General features: G+C 30.6%; 2 protein-coding genes and 1 non-coding gene across 4 annotated transcripts in view; all 3 read left to right on the top strand.

Moving 5' to 3' along the window:
• The first annotated feature begins 7,697 nt into the window (after positions 1-7,697).
• Positions 7,698-12,981, top strand: LOC100166431 (DCN1-like protein 1-like). Of its 2 annotated transcripts, XM_008183046.3 has the most exons (5): positions 7,698-7,951; positions 8,140-8,368; positions 8,566-8,734; positions 10,079-10,292; positions 12,419-12,981. In XM_008183046.3, the coding sequence occupies exons 1-5, from the start codon at positions 7,949-7,951 to the stop codon at positions 12,614-12,616; spliced, it is 813 nt and encodes a 270-aa protein (XP_008181268.1). In that variant the 5' UTR covers positions 7,698-7,948; the 3' UTR covers positions 12,617-12,981. The 2 variants fall into 2 exon arrangements, with proteins under 2 accessions (XP_008181268.1, NP_001232956.1); NM_001246027.2 differs by lacking the exon at positions 7,698-7,951 and having other exon boundaries at positions 7,991-8,368.
• Mir3048 (microRNA mir-3048) lies at positions 12,165-12,225 on the top strand. The gene has a single exon (NR_040227.1). It is a non-coding gene; the product is annotated as a microRNA mir-3048 (primary transcript).
• A 7,537-nt stretch (positions 12,982-20,518) lies between the features above and the next one.
• The window catches only part of LOC100168509 (AN1-type zinc finger protein 6-like), a 13,314-nt gene continuing 6,029 nt past the window's right edge, over positions 20,519-27,803 (top strand). The window contains 3 exon segments of the mRNA NM_001246051.2: positions 20,519-20,706; positions 22,426-22,481; positions 25,706-25,828. The gene's annotated coding sequence lies outside the window, so the exon portion shown is untranslated.

The raw sequence follows: 27,803 nt of genomic DNA, 5'->3' as shown, positions 1-27,803 counted from the left end.
CCCCCCCCCCCTGCGGACGCCACTGACCACCACTGTACCACAAGATACCAAATAGCCAATAGGTTAGATAATATTCAACTATTCAACTTTATCGCAGATCTATGCTCTACTCGTGAAATAGTTATACCTAAAAGGCCGGATTCACGCTACGTCGTGCGAGGGTGTGGTAACTATATGGTTATAACTAAAGGCGCATTCACAGCTACGTCGTGTGTCGTGTCGTGCGAGGGCTTGGTTATTATATGGTTACGACTGGTATTCAATTCTTGGTATACTCGGTTGCAACTTGGTTTTTACATGATACCGAAAAAGTAACGTCCAATCATAAATCACGATTTGATCGACACTACATGTCACATGACACACAACGTAGCTGTGCAGGCCTGGCGCAAGGGCGGTACAATCTCGCCAACCTGTGCACTTGCACAGAACCCCGCAGAAATGGAGCTCACTTCAGAAAAGCGATCATTACTGAACAAATATTATAATTATTTTGAAAAGACAACATTTTTAAAACTACAGTTGAAATATTAGTTCTGTGACATCTGTACGGTTAACCTTTATTTAAAATATAATGTTATATTTATAAACAAATTTAAAATTGTTTGACAATATTTAATATTTACGATACATTGAAGAGGACATAGGCACAAATAGCGTTTGAGATTGGGGGGGGGGGGGCTAAAGCCTTACTTTGGTAATATTGAATAAGCTTAAAACAAAATGTAGGAAATGTTTGGGAGGGCTATGGACATTTTTGGGGGGGCTTAGCCTCTAGAGCCCCCCCCTATTTGCGCCTATGGAAGAGGATAAACAATGTAAATCGTAATTAGGTATTGAGTTGGTTACTTAAACGATCTAAAGCTAAACTAATATGAAACCATAGGCTTCCAATTTGTAACGCCGGCCCTGGGCCCTGTAACTGTGAGCTTGTGAATGAAAATTATGAACTACACGGGTCACACGCTGGCAACTAAAGAGTGCTTTTAAGGGGATTCGATACCGTGGCTTTCTGTTTTTGTCTAACATACGGGCGCATAGTATTTTAGACGTGTTTTTTGCCAAACATACCAATTTATCTAATGAAGCGATAAGAATTCTGAAAACAGATTTGAATTTGTCCTCAAGTCTACTTGAAATCGACTTTCCCATATTTTATCCCCAAATTCTTAAAAATGTCATATTCAAAAAGAGTACTTAAAAATTCTGCTATTTCAATTTTTGGAGAAGTTAAAATCAAAAATGTGGGAAAGTCGATTTCAAGTAGACTTGACGACAAATTCAAATATGTTTTCAGAAATCTTATCTCTTCAATAGATCAATTGGAATATTTGGCAAAAAACAAGTCTAAAATACCATGTCACGCGTGTGTTAAACAAAAACAGAAAATCACGGTATCTAATCCCCTTAAAGACTGTAACTTTTCACTGAAACAACGAAAGTTATCGGTTTGTCCGTATAGACACAGATTTACCGATACTATAGTACCTCTAGTTATTGGTTGGTATATCTGGTTAGTAGTTACCAAAACTACAGTACCTAGCTATACTGGCTATACTTAGTTATCGATATAGGTAGTTACCGAACAGCAATCAATAATACAGGTATTTTTAAATATCGGTGTCTCACCTCTAGTTTTTAGGGTTCTATAACAAAAAACGTAACCCTTTTAGATTCGTCATGTCCGTCCGGGTGTCACAGCTACTTTTCTCCGAAACTATAAGAACTTTATTGTTGAATCTTGGTAAGTATGTGTATACAGTGATCCGCATTAAGATTTTCACACAAAAATAGAAAAATTAAATACATTTTGAGGGGTTCCCACACTTAGAAATGAAACTAAAAAATGTTTTTTCATCCAAACCATACGTATGGGGTATCTTTGGATAGGTCTTTAAAAATGATAATGAGGTTTCTCATATCATTTTTTTCTAAACTGAATAGTTTGCGCGAGAGACACTTCCAAAGTGGTAAAATGTGTCCCCCCTCCCATAACTTCTAAAATAAGAGGTTGATAAAACAAAAAAAAATATATGATGTACATTACCATGCAAACTTCCACTGAAAATTTGTTCGAACGAGATCTAGTTAGTAGTTTTTTTTTTTAATAAATAAATAAGTAAATAAGTAAATAATAATTATAAATTTGAATAAGTCTCTATTCACTTTGGCCATGAGCCTCCTCCCATATTGTGAATCCAATGCCCCACGAAAATCGCTGGGTAGCCGAGTGAGCCAGACTGACACTTGGGAATACCCATGAAAAAAGATATATACTATCATGGGTATACCACCGTATACCTGCCGGCTGCCTATAGTGTCTATATACAACACTTAAGCAATGACTCGTGCAGTCGTGCCTGCAATGTTTTTTTCATTATCGCTGAACTGAATTTAAATTTATTCATTAGTGATCTAATCCTCAATGAAAAAGTATATAATTATATACACAATACACACTCGACGAAACACGTCTCGAAACCTACAGCAGAAACAAGCTCACCTGCAGTTTTTTTTTATGATTAATAATTATGAAAGATAATTTAATTTATAATAATTTTCTTAATATAATATAATAATTCGTACTCGTGCAGTATGCTCAGTCCTGTAAAGAATACTTTTAAAAAGTACTTGAGTAAATACTCAAATACATTTTTTTAAAGTATTTAAGATACTACCCAAATACTTTAATTGTAAAGTATTTCAAATACTTTTGGTTTTTAAAGTGGGTTTCTAACTATCGTAATATAAACACATAGGTAGTAGGTAATCTAATAGTTATATAATAGTTTTAAAGGGAATATTGTTATTCAATATTCAATAACTTTTTTTAGAAATCTGGTTTTCACAAACCTTTGGGCTTCGGCTAACACAGAAATACAGAATATTAAATAAAACTATTATTCTATTATTGTAGTTGACAATAATATTTTCCAACCAATTATTTCGAATAAAAATAAAATGTTCGAAATAAAAAACCAAAGTATTCAATACCAACAAGTATTTAATACAAAAAAAAGTATTTAAAATACCATTCAAAATACTTCATGCTGAAAGTATTTAAAAAGTTATTCAATAGGTACTTAAAAAAGTATTTGAATACTTTTACTCAAATACTTTTACTTAAATACTTTACAGGACTGAGTATGCTATCTACCTCCACAGGCTCTAGGTATTTTGTTGGCGTAGTATATTATGCTACCTACGTAAAGATTAAAGAGCTACTTATCAAAAGAGGTCAGGAATGTCTACTATTTGTACATACCTACTGCATATTAATAACAATTTATTTAACTAAAATTTACTTAATATATTGCTCATGATCTTCATTGTCGAGTATTTTAATACGTTATAATATCATAGATTATAAATGGTATTTCTAATCAATGGTTATATACTTATATACTATTGTTATTCTGTGTATACGTCATCCCAGAAAACGTCGTGTTGTGTTTTATGGACCGCCGAGATTTCTTTTTAAATTGGCGGTCTAAAAAATCTGTGGCTTGAGTGCTTGATAGTTGACACAGCGAGGGGGAAGGATACAACAAAGACTAAAATGAATTAATATCTAAAAGTAAATTATTGCGGGTCTTGGTGGATATTTATCGGTAAATTACCGGTATAATAGCTATATAGCTATTATAGACTATAGTTTGTCATTTTTGTATGGTCGTTATAATTTATTGATAATGTCAATAACTCAAGTAACGTGTACGGTGTACTTTTCGGTTTTCCGTAATAAAATTGAATAACATTTTAACATACATTATATGTACATACAAATATACAATATACAGTATATTGGAGACTTACAGTATAAGATTTGAGTACATTTTTTTTATAGGTAGGTATATAGCATTTGACGGTACGTAGCATAGTACAAGAGTAGGTAGTAGGTAGTAGGTACCCTCTAAAAATAATAAATTCTGTTGAATAATTAATAAATAATAATATTTATTAATTGTATATTATAGACGTATACGGTCTCAAGACTTAGACCCTAATCCAACAGATCAGTGTCAGCCTGGCCATGGCCGCTGAGCCGCGAACGCGGCCGGGGCCCCTTCGATTTTTTTTAGGGTCTCGTACAAGTTTAATATAATTCATTAATCATTGACTGTACAGTGGAGTGCCATCCACTCAGCGGTTTTTTTTTTATTTGTTTGGCGTATGCCTGGTCTATGTATGGAGTAAGAACCCCGTAAAGTATTTATCGATATATTTAACCGTACCTATAGGCATTTTTTTCTTTACAGGGCCCAGATGCTTGCCTTTTATTATAGTGTGAACAGGGCATTATAAATTATAATAGTACAAGTTTCAAGTAATAAATAGGAGGAGGTTTTTTTGGATTAATTGTGTTAGGTACTGCAAGTTGAGTTAGGTTTTTATCTCTCCTTAAAAACAATTGGCTCAGACGAGGCCACGAGGGCCCCACTCACCCACCCTACTGCAGCGGCTCCGCTATTGGATTCAGCGATCATGAAAATGTTACATACAAAAATATGTATGATTTATAATACTATACTTCAGACTTCTACTTATACCAATTATATGTATACAGGGGCGGACTGGCTATTTTTGGCCCGGGGTGCATAATTAATTTGGGGCCCGTAATTTTTTTTCAAATCTACCTAAATTAGGAATGAGTCCTTAGTTTTATAAGTAAATATATAAAAAAATTAAGAATAACATGTTGCTTATTTGTAAAGATGTTGAAATATGGTATTTTATTTTTGTTTTGTATACTACCGTATTATACCAGTATTATACCATATAGAACCCTACTGGACCTTAAATTATAGGAAATTTAACAAGGGTGAAAACGGATTTATTGAAAAAATGGCTAGAAGGTCAGAAAACATTTAAAAAACACATACCTAATACAAGAATTATTTTAGACCTAATTCACCAAATTAATATTAAGTCATGCTACCATGATGTAGGTACCATATGTCCATATACCTTGTGACTAGAAATAACTTAAAATTAAAATATTTTAATTAAAATTCACATTTCATTGTATATTATATTCTTAAAATATCAAATAAACTTCAAAATAAATTAGGATTTGAGTAACCTTATTATCTGCCAACTAGCATATAAATATAGGTATTTGCTAACTTTTTGGTTCCACATTTTTTTCTTCTTATATGTACCTACTAAGTACTTATATTTAACGTAAGAGATTTAGTAAACTAAATTATATTAACTAGATATATAAATATATAGATACCTATTGTAATTATAATAATATATAACCGTCATTCAATGAAATTTTTACTTTTATGCAGTTATTTTATCTATATTTCTTTTAATTACGTAGACACGGGTGATACGATGACACGATGTAATATTATAAATATTATAACAACAGAATATTGTAGATTTCTATTTTAAATTATCTTTCTATTCTACATTACGATAAGAGTCAAATAAAAAAGGGCCTGACTGTGATAATCCGGGGCCCGGATCATAAATACGAACGGGGGCCCGGGGTGCTACTTGGTGTATAGCACCCTGGGCCAGTCCGCCCCTGTATGTATATATACCTAATAAAATATTAAACAACAATAAAGATTTTACATTTACTTTTGAAAGTTTACGTGAATAATATTACGAATAGGCAGTGGCGAGCCGAAGTGGTCAATTTTGACGCAGTTGCGTCAACTTTTCAAAGGGGGCGGTGCCACCCCGTGACTGTGGCGCAGAATTACATTTTATTAACATCATAATACTTTGTTATAAGTAAAAATAGGATGGTGGTGGTAGTGGTGGTGGAAGTACATAATTATGAAAATGCGTCATTTAAAATTGAACTTCTGCATTTAGATACATTTAGACGTACATTTAGATACATCTACATTTTTTACAAGAACATAATCCGGTAAATAATTTGCAGTAAACAAGGGGATTCTCATTTGAAAAATAGAAGTTTGTATAGCCACAGGACACTCTAATATTAGTACCAAAAATATCAGGAATTTGAATATAGTGTCTTTAGGTATACCTACTTAAATAATTCTATAAATCAGAATTTGAATAAATGCATTTTTAAAGGAAAAAAGGTGGTGGGAATTTTTTCCCCAAAATGTCAAGTAAATGTTGTATTTCATGATGGGGCCCCTTAAAAAAACTGATCCATGGGCCTTTTGTGTGCCAGGCCGACACTGCAACAGATGACTATCAGTTATACAGAATCAAAAAATATCTATATCTTGTAGTTATGTACTTATTACCTATGTATTTATGCATATTATCCAGTATACCTTGGTACAATCTAAATGGTTCCTAATATTCTTTTTAACGTAAAAATAAATCATTGTTTATTATTGTAATGTAAAATCTACACAGATTGTACACGGAGTCATTAATTTTACTATTTTGAAAAGTATTCATCTTTTTGAATGACAATGACAATATTATTGATCATTATATGTCAGATGACTCAGATCAAAAAGAAAGAAATTCAGTTAAATAATCAAAATTAAATGTTTTCTGTTTGGGCGTATAAGAGAGAAAAACATAAACATTAATATTTCCAACATGCACATCAATAAAATAACTATGTATACCTACCTAAATCATAAATGTATATAATAGCTGATTAGTATAAATAAATAATTATATGTAAATATTATAAATTAATAACATACTGGTTTATGTCTTTATGGTAAACAAATACCAATAATATAAAAAACAACTATTATATATTTTACGAGATTTAATAAATTAATAATTATAACATGATCAATTTGAATCCCGGAAAAAAAATACCAAGGAAAAAAAGAACAATTTTTAAAAATATATATATATATTATATATTAATTGACTATTGAAAAAATAAATAAATAAGGAGTATCAAATATTAATAGTATGGAAAATGCTATGAAAATACATTTTTGTATTTCTAATAATATGGTTTATTGAGCGGTTTGACAGAAAAAAATCCTATAATGTAGAAGCAAGGAGTTCTCTCAATCTATGCTTGTTAAAAAGTTCATTTTTGAGATTTTCATTACTAAACTCAATGATTTAAATTCAAAAAGTAAAATATCACAAGTTTTAGAGCTAAATGCTAATTATTGGAAATTTAAAATAAAATATAAAAAATCGATTCATACTTACAATCGATTATCATTAGTTCATTTTTTTTTTTAAACTTTTTTATTATATTTTAATGTATGTCGATTGATTTATAGACAATTTTGAATAGGAATGAGAACGAAGCGTTTATGTTAATGTATTGACAATTTGACTTATTATACTTTTTTTGTAGGTTTGCAATGTTGCCGGTGAATGGTGATTAATAGGTAATAATAATTTTATATTTTTAAAAATTGTTCTTTTTTTCCGTGTTCTTTTTTCCTTGGTCTTTTTTATCGATTACACACCTTAATGATTTTGTCTGTTTACGTCTGTGAAACACGGTCTAAAAGACCGTGCTGTGAAGTGTGAATTTGTGATAATAATATGCGTGAATGCATAGATATCTATGTGTGAATGTGGCATAGATTAGTATATGTAAGGAATGTGGGATGGTAAATAATAAAGACATGATTATGTGAAGTCATACACAGGTTAACAATATTTCAAACGCGAATATCATACAAAACAATTTGTGATCTCTTTGCCAACACTGTTATGAACGATTATAATATTACAGAGATTATCACTCGAACTGTTAAAATTTGTTCGTAAAAAATATTTTTTGTTTTCTTTTGTTACTATTTTGTTAAACATTTGCAAATATTCATCAGCCACTTTAATTTGGAATGTTTATCAATGTGTTGTTTTAGTTGTTTAATATCAGTATAAGTTCGGATGGTGATTAATAAAAAAAAAAATGTCTAAACGTGAGTCAAAAATATCGGACACTTACATTTTTTCGCCAATTTTACGTTGCAAAATATAACATTAATTTATAGTCAACAATTATTTCGAAATGGTAAGCGACCTTTGTAACTAATAATAGATTAAGTTATTCGTATGAGACCATTTTAAACTCATTAATTTTCTTAATTTTAATTTATAATCCTCTATTTGTGATAGTCCATTTTTATTTATTTGTTCCTATGTATACATAAATGGTGTATAATCCATTCATTACCTTGTTTTAATTTGTTTATTTTTCAGAACAAATTAAAATCATCTCAAAAGGATAAAGTGAAAAAATTTATGTCATTCACACAGACATCTGAAAGTGTTGCAATTTTTTGTTTATCCAAAAATGACTGGAAATTAGAACAAGCATCAGATAACTTTTTTCAAAATCCACATGAATATGAAACTGTAAAAATCAACACTCAATTAAGTTTTGTAGTTGATAAAAAAAAGCTGGAGGCTATGTATAATAGATATCGTGGTAAAATTATAAATTATTTATTATATTTAAAATTACAGGCATTAGTTTTCTTAAATCGTAAAAACTTTTTTGTATCTCAATTGTACTTGTTTTTTGTTTACAAATAGATATTTAAGTATTTTAATAATTAACAGTAAAATTAATTGTACAAGATTACATTTGATTAGTTGGTATATGTTGTTTATGTATCATTTTAGATCCAGCTGAACCGAGCAAAATTAATGTTGAAGGTGTTATGCGTTTGCTGGATGAACTCAAATTACCTCCAGACTCAATATTAGTGCTCATAATTGCTTGGAAATGTCAAGCAGCAGCTCAATGTGAATTTACTAAACAAGAATTTTTAAATGGAATGAGTAAAATGGGGTAAAATAATATATTTATTATAATATAAACATAATAGCTAAAATTAAGACTAAACTGTATTTTTAAATTATTTCTACTAATTAAATCTTAAAAGTCATTGCTTAAATCTAAGACAATTTCCCTCAGATACCACTGATAAGTAATAGACTTAGACATTTTTATTTTTTACACCTTGAGAAAATATTTTTATTTTATTAAGTAAGAGGTATAAGAAGTAATTTTGTGTACACCTCACAGGGTTTAGTGGCATTACCTTAATAGTCAATACCTTCATTACAACTATCTGCTAAAGTTATATTCTCTTAAACGTAGGTAAACAAATACATAAATTCTAAATAATATTTATAAAAATATGTAAAGTATAAAATAATAATGGTTCATAAACCTGTTTTGTTCATTTTGTATGATTATTCAATTTTTTCTTGCAGAACTTACTTTAAATTAAATTAGGAAAGTTATTTAACATTTTCAGTTGCTGCAATTCTGCTTTTCTTTAAACGCCTTTAAAACAAGTCTCATTATTTTTCTCATTTAGAATTAAAATGGGGGGGGGGGGGCACACAGAATCATAGACTTCCTTTCTCATATGTATGTATAACACAATTATGTTATCTTCTCAACCTATAACCTTATAATACATGCACCTAGAACACGAATGCCAGAAAGGAGTGTATAAAAGTTTTTATGATACTATTAAGACTTATGAATCAGTGATGTGCCAGTAGTTGGTGTGTGTAATTCTACTAACTGTTATTTATAGTATACTTTTTTATCCTTCCTACTTTTGATATATTATTTATTTGATCAACATTGTATACAAAATCTTCCAGGGTAATGGGAATATTTAAAATAACTCACAAAAATAAAAATAAATAGTTACAAAAAGTAAATTGTATTCCATTTTTTTAATACATTTTTGAATGCTTGTTCTGATTGAACATTAAGAAGTTTAAAAGCGTTTTACAAAAATAGCAATTATTTGAGTGCAGCTCACCTAGAATTTCACGCAACTTCACCATGTCAGTATATGAGTTCTGGAATGCTTATGTACAAATGGCCAACAATATCAAAAAATTAGATTTTCAACCTTTGAGTCTTAATGGATGGCATATAACCCGAAACACATTTTTTTACTTTTGTGAGAGTTATTTCAAAGTTTCCCTGTATGATTTTATACCTATGTCTGTAGAGGTACCTATAGTATTAAAAATGAATTAGTATGTTTACAAGTAATTATTTGTTTAGTAACAAATACAAAAATTGGTTTATCAGTAGGATAAGTCTAACATAGTATTACATGTGAAAAAATTACAAATGTATAATTTATTTTTATTTTTTTATTAGGTCTGATTCAATAGAGAAATTAAAACATAGATTACCAATAATAGAAAAAGAACTTTCAGAACCATCAAAATTCAAAGATTTTTACTATTTTACATTCAATTATGCTAAGAATATAGGTCAAAAAGGTCTAGACCTTGATATGGCTATTACTTACTGGAACATTATTTTTGTGGGCCGATTCAGGTTCCTTGATCTATGGTGCCAGTTTCTGAGAGTAAGTGTTTTAAATAAAAATTAAAACTGTGCATAATTATAATTTATAATAGGTAATGGTTTTGTTTTAAATATTATGCGAGAGTCAATTTTAAATTAATGATTTAAGGCAATGGATTGTTAATTAAAAATCACCATCAATTTTGTCTAATAGTGTAATAATATAATTCATTGTATTTAAATGTAATAATTCTTTAAACACAAGTTACTCTTATAATTTAATTTAATGGCACAAACATCAAATTTTAATTTGATGGAAAAATGGCTTGAATATGATCCGTCTCCAATGTACTTAGGAGTTATGATTGATAGACAGTTAACTTTCAAATATCATATCGAAAACACTGCAGCTAAGCTCATAACCTGGAACAACATTCACAAGTATCTGGCTTATCCCGGGGAGCATCAATGCCTACACTAAGAACATCGGTCTTAGTGCTAGTCTACTTTGCTGCAGAGTTTGTCTCTTCAGCAAGGCTAATAAATTTTGCATTAAAAGAAGATTGATATTCAACTTAATCACTCTACTATATCTGGTACTGTTCAATCAACGCCAGCAGAATGGCTCCCAGTTCTTTGCAACATTTTGCCAAGGCTGGGCAAGTTAATGATTTTTTTAACTCAGTTAAGTTAAGTTAATATGTACTAATAACAAAAAGTTAAAAGTTAATTTAATTATAGGTTAACTCAGTTAAGTTAAAAGTTAATACACACTTTTTGTTAACTTTTTATTAAGTTAAAAAAAAGTTAATTTGTTTATACAACGCTAGCGTACTTAATTTTTTTCCAACCCAAAACTAAATTATAGACTATAGTGTTTATACTTTGTACAGTATTTCCATATAAGTTAGATTCAAATGATATACATTTTTTAACTTTAAACAATTTACGATACATATTTTTTGACATGAAAAAGAAATAGACTGAAATAGTGAAATACCTATAGTTAAATAATAAAAAAAAAAAAATTAACCTAACTTACTTCTTAAAATAAAAAAATTAACTCGTTAATTTCATGTTAATTAAAAAAGAAATTTAGTAAGTTAACAGTTAAGTTAATGAAAAGCCAAAAGTAACTAACTCAGTTAAAAATTTTAAATTAAATTAACTTTTTAACTGGTTAATGCCCAGCCTTGCATTTTGCCACCACATATTCGGCGTAAAAACACTGCATCAAAATATTTATCTAACACATCCCTTCCACTACACCAAGACATGAAAAATCTGCACCTTAGCCTACAATCTAGAAAACCTGTGGATTTAACAACAATCAAACTTATTGAAAATTAGTATGATTGCATAGATGATTGGAAAATAGATTATCAGAACTCTAACTACAGCCTAGTTAGTAGTTCATAGTTTGGATATCCCGGTTCCTGGATTACAGCCAACTGGTCAAGAATCGGTAGCACTTATTGGCTATCCACAGGATATGGTTGCTCCCCTCTGACTCCCCCTGACTAACCCTTGAGCCCCTGGCAGACAGATACACACCAGCGACCGCTGGGAAAGTCTGCCAGGTAGCAGCGGGGCATAACCATGCATTGTGTTGGTATATTGTTCATGTATTCACTATTCATGCTTTATTATGCCAATAAACAATCGAGGCCGGAGCGAAAGTGATGCTAACGTGGTTCTTGCTCTGATCCTCAATACCACGTAAAAAAAAAAGGATATGGTCTCTCCAGTGGGATGCTCTACAAATAGAAAATGGAAATCACCAAGATTACAGTCCATCTTCCACATAATAAGTGATTGCCCTTTCCATGCCTTTAACAGAGTAATGGAAGAACTCCACGAAGCTACGAACAACGCGGTCAAATGGATAAGGACATTTGACATCTAACTGTATACTCTGCGGCCTGTACACATTGAGAGCATGACCAGTGTGCCATATAAAACCTTTTTCTCATGTGAACTGGTCATGCTCTTAATGTGCGATAGACACTTTTCTATTGACAACATGGAATACCTTAGCATTAATCTTTAGATATAATATTGTTTTGTGAATTATATAAATGTATCTAGTCTGTAACGCTTGAATATCATACCATACAATAATAATAATTTAATTGTTACTATTTTGTTGTTTTTTAAATTTTTATGAATTACTATTTTTTTTTTTAGGAACACCACAATAAATCAATACCTAGAGATACGTGGAATCTTTTATTAGAATTTGCTTGTGTTATTGATGAAGAAATGACAGATTATGACCAAGAAGGAGCATGGCCAGTTCTAATAGATGAATTTGTAGAATGGGCTAGGCCTATAGTAGGCCGAAATGAATCAACCCATATTATAAGTGAGACCAGATTATTGTAAAAACGAATGAACATCGTCATATACATATGTTTTTAAATTATAATATTGAAAATGTTGATTCTCTGTTTTAAATTTGTTTGAGGGAGAATAATGTATGACTGCTCTACTAAAATATATACCTTGGAAATATTTTTACAACATGTTATTTAATTTTTATAGCCTAAATTATATTAACAATGTATTCATTACCTCTTACAAAATTTGGAATTCGATAATTATTGTGTTATTAAAGCTTTAATGAAGATGAAGGAAGTATTTAGGTCTCATTGTTTGTACTTTGTTTGTTTAAATAGATGTTACATCATATATAATGTGTATAAATTTAAATAATATACATTTCTGGTTCTGGCTTTCAACAATAAGAACTTAATTGTACATTATCTTAGCAATATTATATAGTTATATACTTACAAATTTGAAAAAAAAGAAAATATACCTCTTTGGACTCATTTATTTGAATTTAAATAACTTAATGCAATTGATTACCTATTTTATTTTATTAAAAATGAAATAAGTGTTCAGAAAACATATCGTTAAAAGTCATTTATTTTCACCAGGTTCAATGAAAATTGATTAAATATACAATATAGGTACAAATAATTAAGATAATAATATTATATGCAATATATATTATAATATGTGCTATACAATAATTTTCATTAATAATGTTTTATATTGTTGCAGTTTTTCATAACTTATTATTTAGATTACTATATTGCTATTAGTGTACTTATACATTTTATTACTTAGTATTATATGTAAATTGTATTGTAGAATTAACCAGAGGGTTCAACATAGCTTTAAATAATAGATGGTGAATTAATATATTCAAATATAAAAAAAAAATATGAGCAGAAATAGTCAACATTCTCAAATTAAATTTTAAAGAAACTGTTATTTCATTTAATCTGAGAATGATCAGAACATGTGAATATAATTTTATAATTTATCGTGAAGATCTCACATTTCAAGAAAATACAATTAGGGATAAAACATGTCAGCTTACCTTTCTATCTGAGTACTAGATTGTTTAGTTATGTAGAAATATAAACTGAACCATAATTTATTTTTAGTTTACACAAGCATACTTTGATTTAATTGTGGTCAAGGCCAGGGGCTTGATCAAGGAGGGTAGGGGTTCAATCCCCCATGGACACTTGAAAAATATATATATAACTTACTTTTATTGTAATTATCTTATTTCTCAATTTTGATCAGGCAACTTTCAATTTTATTTCATCCCCCCATCACATTAAAAATTCCTGATCACGCCACTGATCATAGCTCATTCTCTGTTCTAATCCATCCACAATATTATTCTACTATTGCAATACCATCATGTATCTTAATTATTTTAATTTTAAATGATTTTAATTCCCAATTTACTCCTTTATTTCTTCTATAATATCCAATTACACAAATTTCAAAATTATTTAATTATTATTTTTTTCATTACAGATGTTGATGTTATGAACAAATAAAATATAACAATGTACATATTATACATTTGTAACTTACTATTTTTGTTATTCTTATACCTAATAGATTCATTTATTTGCTATTATATAAACAATTGAATTGTAATTATTTTTGCTATTGTAACTTGTAACTTGTAAAATAATAATATATAAACACTTATATTGATTGTTAAATACTATTAGGTATTTGATTAATAATTATTTATTTAAACTATGGTGATGACTCAGAAGGGATCAACCACTATAAAATGTTTATATAATGTACATTTGTACCTGTCATGAGCAACTAACAACTTATATAACCTATAATCAAAGTTAAATGTGAGAATATTATCTAATGCACCGCATTGGATTTTATTGATATTTTAATTTTAAATGAGTTATTATTATGAAAAGTATTACTATTTTAAATTGTTAATTTCTCACATTAAAAGTCTATATTCTATAAGATGCACTATATATTCTTACTTTTAAATTTGATGATATTAGAAATGATAACTTTAATATAAGATCTGACAGTAAAAAAGGTGGGTAAGTGGATGTCGCTCTGCTGTACAGTAGGTTACAAGTGGATCACTGTATAATGGATAGCATTAAATTTGAATTCAATGATATAATATCACTATAAAAGAAAAACGATTCTGAGCGGAAACGGTATGTCAGTCTAGGTATAACACATATTATATACTTATATAAAAAATATAATAAAAATTGACCTATAATATACACAGGAATATCACAATATCCATTAGGTAGGTACTTATAACACGTTATACATCAACAACAAACTGTGGTACTATCATATATATATAATAGTATACTTAGGAAGTTTCAAGTACCTACAAATAATAATGTACAGTCACAACGAAATAACTAAAATAGTTATTCTAGGTCTTTTAATATCTAATTTCGTCTAAACTTAAAATTACTATAAAAATAAACTGTGCTTATGTATTTTTTAGATTTTTTGGTAACAGAATTAACTACTTACGTAGAATCTTGTTTTAAATTTTCAATCCTTAGATATAAAAGTTGAACATTTTATAAATTTTTAACTACAAAATAATCATTCAATTTGAAATTTGATAAATTTTGTCCAAATTCAATCTTTAAATGCTTATGAAAAAAAAAAATTGTGCCTATGCATTTTTAATATTTTTCAACTGCTATTGTAATAAAATATCAGGAGCCTTGTATTACATTTTTACACTTTTTGGTACAACAGATAAAACTTTATTGATATTCATAGAAAAAAAAATAAAAAATTGGAATATGAAATTGTCTGTAAACAGCTCAAAACATGTCAAAATATTTTGAAAATTTTATCAAGTATAAGAATTGATAAAATAAACATTCAGTAAAATTTTCATGTATCTACAGTTATTCGTTTTTGAAAAAAACATATATTTTTTATTACGCCATATCATACATTTTTTCTTCGAATGTCAACAAATAAAAAAAATTCCAAGTACAGTATCTAAAAATTTTTAGTATCAATTAAAATTGTTGAAAAAGTATGTTGAGGATTAACTGTCCTCCACCATGTTTCAATTATATGACGATGTAAGATTCCCGATGTAGAGTGCCCTGCACTGGTCAAAGTATTTTCTTGTGACCAAATGCATTCTATTGTCTGGGTGTTGGTTCCTGTGAACTGATCGACAAAATTTGTAGAATGGTTTACGGTCAAGTGATTGTGACCTTTTAGTTTGTAAAATTTTGTAGGGTTTCTATTCATCTGACATGACTGTTGTTCCTGAAAGTATTTCTTTTTCAATTACTGGAATAAATGTAGCTTTATCTCGACGTTCAACAAAAAAAAAAAAAAAACGTTTTAAAAACCCAAGGTCCTGCTATAGAAGTATACGAGTATACTTGTTTTCCATAAAACCTATTACCGTTGTTAGGAGGAATATTTTCAGAATCAAAATCTGAGTTTGAGCTATAATGTCGTCCGTTCTATATTTGCACCTCTATAACCCAGTAGAATCGTGCCTGTTACAGGTGATCTACTACTTCTTTTTAGATGTATCAGGTGATGTATCGTATTATACTTGGTGTAGTTGGTGTTCTACAATTATTATTATTATTAATACATATATTTATTAATATAAATGATTAAGGGAAATATAATCATAGGCGCAAATAGCGGGGGGGGGGGGGCTTTAGGTGCTAAGCCCTCTAAACATTTCCTGCATTTTGTTTTAAGCTTATTCAATATTATCAAAGTAAGGTTTTAGCCCCCCCCCTCCCAAATCCCAAACACTATTTGCGCCTATGCACCTGCTACACGAATGCCTCCACATATAGTTTCAAAATGCCTAGAACATTCAATAATGTCCATATGAATCAATTTATTCATATTATATTCGAATTAGTAAACCCGTGTATAAATAATTTTTTTTACCATTTATATGGTATAATTTATATGTACCTACTTATTTTTGAGTTTTTTATTTCAAATATTGTAATATGTTTTATAAATTTTTTGAAAGGAATACAAAAATTTAGCTGCATAATACGAACATTTTTGTGCAACAATTAGTCCCGATAACTCTACTCATATGTGTTTTTTATAATATTATACACTTATTTTTTTTTCTACATCTCGTAAAAATGTAAAATTATATTTTATGTTAGGATGTACCTAAGAAAAATATTATGCGCAATGAAGTCTTCACGGAAATATAACTAATGTTTCTATTTTATTGATAATGATGAATTTTAAAAAGAAAATCTAATTTTTGAGGGAATCAAGATATTATTTTAGTTTTGCAAATTAATGAATTCCTTACTTAATGATTTGTTGGCAAACGGGGGAAAAAAACATGAAATGAAAAACACTGATATTTACATATATAAATAATAAAAATAAAAATAATACATTTGAAATACATACCTATTATTTTTTAGGATGCCTTTGTCCTACTAATATACTAAATCTAGGACTTATAGCCTATAGGTATGGTACACACTTCACACACCAATAAAATGGAACCTATAATTTTCTAATACGGAATAACTACTCCCAAAACGTGTATTAGAAATATAAAATAAATTTAAGATGCTCCACTACCTACACTCGAATTTGTTATCAACGTCATATACACTGCGTAACATAATAAATGTACGCTAAGCAGTAAACGCTTAGTTTCGTTAGTTTAAAAATGTGAGTGAATCGACCCCTAAATTATGAAACTTATAATGGTAAGAACATATTACATAAGCGCAAATAGTGTTTGGGGGGCTAAAGCCTGACTTTGATAATTTTTGGGGGGCTTAGCCCCTAAAGCCCCCCTATTTGCGCCTATAGGTATGAACATTCATTGTGTTCATATGACAGTTTTTACGACAATTCAATTTTTTACCGAGTTTATAAACTAACGGTATAGCGTTAATAAAATAACGCAATTTGAAAATACTCATAACTCGTTTAAAAACAGAATTATCGTAAACAACCGTTAACAAGTTTCATAAGAGATTGGTCCACTCAAATTTTTAAAATAATGAAGCTAAACGTGAACTGCTGAGCGTAAATGTGTCAAACAACGCATTTGTAAGACGGGGATAACAGCTGATGTGAGTGTAGCATCCTTTTAAAAAAAAGTAAAAAAGGCAATACCTATCAAAGACAATTGGTTTTTTAAAAAAATTTTATTTATTTAAATGCTACTTTAGATAAATATAATTTTAATTACTATTTTTATAGATATGTATTTGTAACTAATATGTAATAAATTATACAAATTATCTACTAATAAGTATAAATATATATATAACAAGGTTTTTATTTTCACTATAATATGGCCATAATATGAGCATATGGCCTATAGATACGTAATAATATTTCTAGTTTCTATACAGCTACTCATTGTATAATGTCTATATTATTAAAAAGATTTCTTTTTTGAAAAAACAAAAAGGCTTATTCTCTCTGTGGCAGAGGCTAAAATACATTTAAATTTTCGTAGGTACTACACAGTACTACAGTAGTACAGTACACGCTTTATATTAAACTATTGGGGTTACCGTGGGGGGCTTTGCATCACAATAAAACGATTTATGTCGGTATATTGGTAAGATTAATAAATAATCATTGTACAATATAATTTTACAGTAAATGCACTGAACTATAATAATATACAGATTACAGACAGTGCATTGCGGAATAAAAATCCCTGAAAAAAAATCACTGAACTTAAGAAAAATTATCCCCAGACTTCAATAGTACAATATTACTCACAATCACATGAAATTTCATTGATTGATCAAGTGTTTTTTAAAAGCATATTTTTTGTTTTATAATATTTTTAATATTTTAAATTTAATATTGTATCTAGTAAGTACATTGTTCAACTATGCGGGTCCTTAAAGTTTTTAGAGTAAAATTATAATAATATTATATTATGCATTTCGATTTTTTTCTATTTACGGTAATTATTATTTTAGGGTTAAATGAACAAAAACGGTTTCTTGCAGTTTTCGTCGGTCGATATAGGAAAAAAAACTGAACAAATATAAAAAATAAAATTGAGTTACGTCTTCCTCGTTCCTTGCGAGAATCGTCGTATGACCAATGGAATGGACAATGGCTATTCTACGATGAATTATTTAAAAACGCGCACATTACAAATGTGCGGGGACAAACCGACAAGGAAACAATAAAATAATATGTAAAAAAAAGAACAAAAATACTACGAGCTCGACATAGAGGAATAAAATAACGTCGTAGGTATAAATAAATAATAACGCAATATTTTCCGTTTGTACGCAGACTGCTGCGCGTTATTTTTTATTATTGTCCGTTCGCGGTGACGAAATTTTCACATATTATTTATGTTTTTCTCGCAGGGGAGACGCGCTCGTGCCGATGACCGCCGGACACGGACGTTTTATTTTTAAAATTCGCCGAAGCCACCATACGAATGCAAAGACGACGGCGACGACAACCACGGCCACGGCGTAGTCCAACCGCCACTGCGCATCGGCACACGTTTCCGCAGTTCGCAGTTTCGCACATTACCGTAGCCTGATGCGCGCCCTTGCCCTTCACACACACGACTACACGAGCGCAAAAACGCGAATCGTGTTCGTGTGACGTCACGCCGCGTGTCGGTAAAAAACCGGACGAGATCAGCAGCTCAGTACCAGGAAAAGACAAAACGCATTAATATACTGCAACGGTATAAGTGTGTGCGTGTACCGCGGAAACGAACCGGCGCGGGTTATATATGGGTAGTACTACTACCACTACTCTACTGCTATTACGAGGACTACTACAACAATAACAATAACAAATGAACAAAGCCGCCTCGTGACGCGGCGAGTAATGATGTCATGCGTGCAAAGTGTATAAATATATTATATAATAATTAAATTTTCATGATAAATCAATATGTCGCGATTTGACCGATATTGATAGTTAGTTATGTTTGGACATAATATTATGTCAAAAATCAATGGATTTCACATCGTGTTTTTTCTTTTCATGATATCGGTTTTGGACAAGTCGAAGAAATGAAAAAAATGTATCTTTAAGTAATTAGGTTTATTCTTCGATCACGCTGAGTTTTTTTTGATTTTCCGTCACAATAATGACATGTATGCCGTATGGTGTGAGTCAATGACTCATATGTGTAGAACGATTCTACTTCTGGGAAACCGTTCGTATAATATGAAGTGTGCAGGTTTTTGGGATATCGGCCCTTGAACAGACGAGAACGTCACGACGCAAAAAAAAATGTTGCCTTATTGGCAACGCGTTTTTTACGAACGATGCCAGTGTGCTGCGGGCGATCGTCTTCATATGCGCGTCGACACTTCACACACACAAAGTGCACGAGCAGCTTAATAATAAATAATAATGTAAAGGCCACATCAGTTTATCATCTTCTCCAAGGCTATTTCCCGTCCTGTTTATTTATTTCCCCCAATTCCATCAATAGCTGTTTTCGACTTGTCGTACATTGTAGACCACAAGATTACAACTGTTGTAATTCTTAGTTGGTATAGTTAGCTTTGTATCCTAATTCCTAATAATATTGTTTTCCTCTCGAGCAACACAGCCGTCACTACCAACACCAGTCGCCGTTGAACGCGTGTGTGTGGTGTGTACAAATGGACGACGCGTTAAATTCCCCGTCCGCGGCCGCACTGTCGGCGACTGGCGAGCTCGCCGTTCCCCACCCCGGAAAACGACGAGTCATCGCGCGTGTGCGCACGCCCGGACGCGCATCCTTCTATTGTGCGTGTGCAAGTCGTCGTCGTCGTCCCGTCCACCGTTCGCCACACCACTGATATCATACGCGTTTCTGATTTGTCGTCATTTCGCCCGACGAGTTCGAACGAGTGTTGCGTGGCTCCGCGGCGATATATATATGTACGCATAGTTTTTTCTCCGCTCCCCGATCGACGCTACAGTGCTATACGTATCGCCGCGTTACTCTCCGCCGTGCGCACTCGCTCCGAACAGTCGTTTCGGCAGGCGGAATCGTCGCAAGTGTCTCTTTTTTTTGTTGTTGTTCCATCATAAAGTAAATTTACTCGTTGTCGAGTGAGAACAGTGCTAAAACGTTTTACGTCGTACGGACTTGGCGGACAGGAGAGAAATCGGTGAGTACCTTAATTACACGTACGCGCAAGGCGCCGCGCTGGCGGACATATTTAATTTTTATATTCGCCATTTTAACGGTGACACTCCACTCCGTCGTCGCAGTATTCCATACCGCGCAATCCTCGGTTTTTTCCGCCGAGAATACGACCTTTTCAGTGCTTCGCCCATACGACGGGTACGACGACGGAAGAGGCGGCGGTGGCGAGGCCAACTCACTACGCCGCACGTCCTTGACGGTCCACATAAATAAATCCATTGTCGCCGCACTCGTTATTGTTGTCGTTTGTCCTGCTCCCCTTAAATGTAATCATGCCGTTGTTTCGTCGGTAGTTATTCCGTTTCTCGGTTGGATTGGAACCCGTTTTTCTACCGTCGGAAAAATACGATGAAAATTTCTCTTCCAGCCCCCCCCCCCCCCCCCGGCCAACACCTGCGCCCCTTCACCGCGGCGCCCACTCATAGCCACTTTTAGGTTGTCGACGGTGTTGATGCAAATTAGGTTAAAAGCGCCCGATGGCTGCGTAGTCACCGTGGTGGCTATTATCATAGCGACGAACAGTTTTTGTGTTTTTGGTGATTTGATCGCGGAACAGTGTTCGTCGTTCGCTCACCCCGTCATCGGCTGTCCCTCGTCCGTGGCGGCGGACACCTGCCTATTGTAATACATAATTATTATTGTTGTTCTGTATAAAATATCAAACGCGTAACTAGGAAGTGTGTTTCGGTCGCCGCCGTGTGGGTACACTCAAAATTGGCTCGTGCCTACTTCCTCTCGAATCGCCGACGTCGCAGTATTGCTTTGCCGTGTATTTTAAGACGTCAAAGTCACCGCGTATGTAAACTGTGGGCGCATCGTTGTTTTCTGTTTACCCGTTATCATCACGTTGTCATCCGTCTGCGTTGGAACCTAATAATGTGTTGATGTGACTGTGATGATAATAATTCTCCGACGTGTTTGCGTCTATATAGTGCGATCATCGTGTCTGCAGACGGCCGCTCTGGTCGCAGCCACTCCATTAACCCCCCCTCCCCCCTGGGGGGTCGTGATCATCTCTGAATAGTCGAAATGAAATTTTTCTTTCCCCAATCGATTATCCCGTTGACGACCTCCGCGTGTGTTGTGTGTGTGTTACGACGTTACGAGTGACCAATGACAGATGGAAACAAAGATGATTAAACAAAGAACACACGGCGTGCCTGTGCGTGAGTGAGTGTGAGTTTGTGGTGTAATCACGTCGATTGCATAAAGGTTATTATAAACGTGCGTAATAATGGTTATTGTTCCATACCGTCGTTGTAGTCTAGAGTAAATTGCACGTTAATTGCATTTTTAGTTCGTCGAAATTCAGCTTACAATTTTTTTTCGCCCATACCACAGTAGACTTACCTATGTTGATTTTCGTTTCATTGAGAGCCGTGCAAAACATAATATTATAATATTATAGGTAATAGCACAATAACAACGGATACCTTAGCTGGTGCGTCTTTAAATATAATATTATTATGCTAAAACATTATGCTTGGTGTGGTTATATTGTTGTGTGTGTGGGATATATTATTATTGTGTGTTATCTCGTTGTGCCCACCAAAACAATATTTGTTGAGGATTTTTTTTTTTTATTTTATATTTCTGTGTCACTCGGGCCTTTCGTATCTAAATCATTAGTAGTTTGAATAAAGAAATAAATGTTCAAAGGTTATTTTTATTTTTATTTCAGATAACAAGTCTAACTACGTCATCTGTGATATTTTGATTGATTTCAACTTTAGCAGTGTAAGTATTTGAAATATTTTTAATTTTGTTACTGTAGGTAACCTATTTGTGTTCATAATTATTAAATTATTATATGATATAATATATAATACTGCATTTTTTTTTAAGTAAATCTTATTTATTATTTATTATTATATATAACGATTCTACCTTTTTTTACTTATACCTTTAAGAAGACTAAATTTTACTGTTAATGTAATTTTGTCCTCAAAAATACATTATGGAAATTATGATCCTGTCCTGTAGAAACACTCAAGTTTTTTTAGAAGAAAATATGCTACAGCCTTCATTTAACTCAGTTTTGTAATATTTTAAGCTTATTTTACAAATTATTTAATACAATTCTTTAATATTAATTAAAAACCAGAGTTCTATGTTGGTTATAGAACGTCTTCTTCTTTCAGATAAAAAACAGTTATCAAAAACCATCAATTCTCTGAGGCTCAAAAATTTCTTATGACGTCACTTTTATTTATAAAATACACCATACTAACCACTCTTCTCCTCTAGTTAATGGACAGTAGATAAGTGGAAAATTAGAAATTACATTGGGAGACAACTAATTTTGTAGAACATTTTGAAAATCGGCATCCGACCGACTCTTTAATGACAATCTGCTATTTTTCATTATTCATTAATGTTCAATATGAAAATATGCTTATAAAATATTATAATACTAGGACAAGTTGGCGCAGTTGGTAATAGGAAAAAAATCACTTATATTGTGCATAGTAGAAAGTTGGTAGATAGGTAAAATATATCATCTTCCGGATGATTGTTAATTTATTATATATGATTCATAATAATTCATAAACATTTATTGTTTTTCTAATATAATATACTATATTATTGAATATCAATGGATGTTTTTTCTGGATCACATTTTATTATTTAATATAGGTAATATTTTTATTTTAAAATAAGGATATTGTAAATATTATATACTCTGTGTTTACAGTGGAACTATAGTAGGAATTTTCAAGATGGGAGGGTGTCCAAGAACCATAGATGTATTATTATTATTATCATAATTTAAAAAAATTATATTACACCTATTAAAGTGCAAAAAGCAATCACAGAGTCCAAAATAAATACTACCAACTTAAGTACAAAATTACCACTTTCAATTTATAACTATCCTATATTCCTTATAGTATTAAAATATAGGTGAAAAAACTTTGATTTCTGATTAATTGACTCGCTTTGTAGGATGTAGTCTGTTCTGAGTTCACCCCCTTCAGTGTGTGCATCCGTATAGATGAATTTGAATATTGTGAAACATCTTGATTCTTAATATTTGTATTATGTTGTATGTAATTGTTGGAAATTAAATTAAATTTGTAATACAGTTAAAGATTTAGAAATTATAATTATAGTTACCTAACTCATTTTGCATATAATATGTTCATAATGACAGAAGTTTCATATTTTTTATTCATTAGGTATTTTTCACTATTTTTGTTTTTTATTATCTTATATGGATTGTGCATTATGTCTAGTTTGTAATAATAATTATAAAATATTATTTTTATGTATATATTCTAAATCTTTAAAATACATTTTTTAATGCAGATTATTTCGCAAAGAAATTTAAAATTATAATTTTTTTGATGCACAAATCGGGTAAGCAAAAAAAAAAAACTATTGATCATATATATGATAGAAGAGGACATATGCCAAGGTCTTCTCATTTAGTATATAAAAACACTGGTTTAAGTAATTATATTATTAAATCCATTTTATCAATAAAATATTCTATGATAAATACTAATTTACATAACTGTATCTACATCAATGATTATTATATACTTAAAGGGTTAAAAAAGTAAATAATATACAGTAAAAATTAAATTCATAATAGTATTAATACATTTTATTTAATAATTGTATTATTAAGGGCCGTTCTTACAATATCCGGTTAAACTTAACCGACACTTTACCGGACATTGTAAGAACGGCCCTAAGAGGACACTACACCTTCATGTGATGTATCTGTCTTACAAATGTAAAACATAGAATACATTCATTTTTTTCGCAGGTTTAAACTTCTCAGTCCGTAAATCAAATTAAGCAACCAAATTTTTACATTAAGAAAAGAAAACATTGTCTGTGCAACAATGTTTTTAGGTTATTCTGTATCACATATATGAAAAAAAAGCTCTTAAACATTTATTATTATTATTATTATTATTTTCAAACTTGAATTACTTTTTTTAATTTTGATACCGAAAAAATAAACTATACGGCACACTAAATGTTTTCCTCTTTATAGTGGGAAATTTGGGTTGCTTAGTTTGGACTACAACCTGTATGGTTCTTAACCGCGCAAAAACAGTTTTTGCTATGTTTTACAAAGACTGTTACAGTATATGTGTATAGCATCTTCTTAATGCTCGTTTGGTATTTTTCAATTGCTAACAAATTTCCACCAATAGATTGGCCCAATTATTAAATACAATTCTGGCTTGCTTTGGGGACAATATTTACAGCTGGTTATTTATTGACTTATTTTAATTAGTATTTTTAGGTTATATAATATATAATACAGCATTATTATTTAATATTAAAATTTTTTTCTTTCCATTAAAAATACGTAAAATAAAATAAAATTATAAATTAATTTTTTTTTAAATCATTTATTATTTAGGTGTATAAAGTAGAAATAGTAAAAAGTAAAAAAAATCAAACATTTCCCATTTTATTGAAAAAAATGAGAAAACCAATGTTTTAGTATACAACAAGAATTGTATATTTCATATGTTTTAGGTGTGTACTCGGGTATGTATAATGGACTGAGAATATTACGATTCCGATCTACTCAAATCCAATTCCTAATATATAGTTCAGTTATTAATTTTTTTCAAACATGAAGGCAGTTTTATTTACCGTATAAAATCTAGATAATCAACCACAGGATTTTGTTTGCCTCAAACAAAACTCGTTTTATTATTTTATCAAAATTTATATTTTTGTCCCACAAACTGTATTTATAACTGTAGGCCTCTGACACCTTAAGAAGTAAGAGGATATCAGGAAGGATGCATCCTGTATTATGCTAATACTATGTGTTTTGACAAAGTAATGACTATTAAAGAAAAATAGGTATATACATACATTCATAACATTTTAGGTGGTATCTAATTTATATAAAATTACCCAAATTTATTAATACTGCTATGTTTTGACACCTACATAACAAATTCCTAATAATAGTTTTTTTTCAGATGTTCTTCATCAAAGAACCAATGTTTTCGTGACATTCATTTCAAAGTAATAATGCAATATCATTCGTCTGTTTCACAACCTGTGATAAACCAATCATCAATTACACTTGCGTGACGTTTAAGGTAAATATTATAATTTTTTAATTGTTTTAGTTGTGAGATATTATTATATTGTATACAAATAAATATAAAAAATCACCAAAGTTTATAATAATAATATATTGAAGCTTATACCTTAGACATTTTTATTACACAATGTGTATAAGTGACTTGCCGATGTTATATGTGATAGTATACCCTATGAAAGATAACTCCTTTTTGGTTTGATTGTGTATGTTAGATGATGGCATGGTAAGTTAAAATAGTAGGTATATTAAAATAAAATAAAATGTACAATAAAAATTAGAAAAGTTTTGAAAATACATCAGCAAATGTGCAGTAAGTTCAGTTTGCTTGTAAACAAGTTATCCATAACCAAGAATTGCCTATAACCAAAGCATAAAATAGTTAAAACCACCCGTTAAAGATGTTTTTTTATAATAAAGGCCGGTCACATTTTTACCAGATGTATACAACCAGTTGGCCAACTTACAATTCAATTTGGATGACAATATATAAAATAAAAACTACAAATTATAGGTATTGTGAATATAATTGTTCTAAATCATTATCAAGTATATAGTAGCAGCGCCCATGATGGATAGAATAAAAAAACAACTTAATTTATACTTAATTGTACATATCCTAAAGAGTTATCTGTTTCACTCTGTTCTATTTTAAAGACTAGTCTGTTAATAATTAGATTTAACAATGTATCACTGTTATTTTGTCTGATTAATATTTTGATATTGCATAATAATAATAATATTTATAGCCTTAATACCATGTATAAATTCTAAAGTATTACGATACTAGTAATGTAATAAATAATAATATTATGATTTTTTTTAAATATAATACAGAGTGATTCACCAAGAATACTGAATTCCCTTTTTTTCTTTTATAATGCAGTAAGTAATTCAAAATCTAATTTTAGAATCTTAAATATACTTAAGGTTAAGGAGCATAGGCATTTTAAAATTCTTGTAATTTTTTGTACCATTTAAGGAGTCCTGTGGCAAAATAATTGGTAAATAAATTAAATAAAAAAAAGAGGTCGTCTAGGACAGCCTTAAGTAGTACAAATAAAATTCAAGAATTTCAAAAATTGTATTTAAGTTTCAAAAATCGGAATTTGAATAATTTCATTATTACATGAAAACATAGTGGTGAGCACATGCCTGGTGAATTATTCTGTATGATTTAAGCTGTTATTGTATTGGTACATGATAACCGATTTTAATTATTATTTAAACATATTTTATTATAAAATTTAGATATTATTGAATAATTGTGCAAGCCATATAATTTATAACCTAGTCGTGGCTCCAAACGACTTAAAAATAAAAACATATAATTATTAATTAGGTACAAAATAATGTACAATCATTTTTATATACAACCACGGAACCCCACAGGTTAAGTTAGTAACGAACGCACGACCGCAACGCTGCCTGTGGCCATTTAATCGTTTATTCTTGGACGTGGGCTCGTGTTCAATTGTACCGTCCATCCGGTTTTTGTCACTTAATTCTAGTTTTCATGAGAACCGTTTGCTTTTATATATTATTCCAGGAATTTCATTAAATTTATTTTTTTAAATCAATTGCATAATTATTGATGGTATAATACAATTATTAATCGATTAAGGGTCGGACACAAATCGACAATCGCGCCAAACCTCCGGTGTGCATCTGGTATTATTTTATGCAAATTTTCAGTATTCTTTAAACTAATCCCTTATTTTTTCTTTAAGTTCGGGTTAACACCAAGTTGTGAAAGGAAATCCCCGGAATCACCTACCTACTCGTGTTTTAAAATTTAAGGGGATTCGATACCGTGATTTTCTGTTTTCGTCTAACACACTCGTGACATAGTATTTTAGACGTTTTTTTGCCAAATGTGCCAATTGATCTAATGAAGCGATAAGAATTCTGAAAACAGATTTGAATTTGTCATCAAGTCTACTTGAAATCGACTTTCCCACATTTTTGATTTT

Source organism: Acyrthosiphon pisum, chromosome A1 (genome assembly GCF_005508785.2).
Source record: "Acyrthosiphon pisum isolate AL4f chromosome A1, pea_aphid_22Mar2018_4r6ur, whole genome shotgun sequence".
Lineage (NCBI taxonomy): Eukaryota > Metazoa > Arthropoda > Insecta > Hemiptera > Aphididae > Acyrthosiphon > Acyrthosiphon pisum.
Note: the sequence above shows the minus strand (reverse complement) of the source record. Positions and strands in the feature narration are given on the sequence as shown.

Coding starts and splice junctions, on each gene's coding strand:
- LOC100166431 (XM_008183046.3), top strand. Junction 8,735..10,078: donor AATGGAATGAGTAAAATGGG/GTAAAATAATAT, acceptor TTTTTTTATTAG/GTCTGATTCAATAGAGAAAT. Junction 10,293..12,418: donor TATGGTGCCAGTTTCTGAGA/GTAAGTGTTTTA, acceptor TTTTTTTTTTAG/GAACACCACAATAAATCAAT.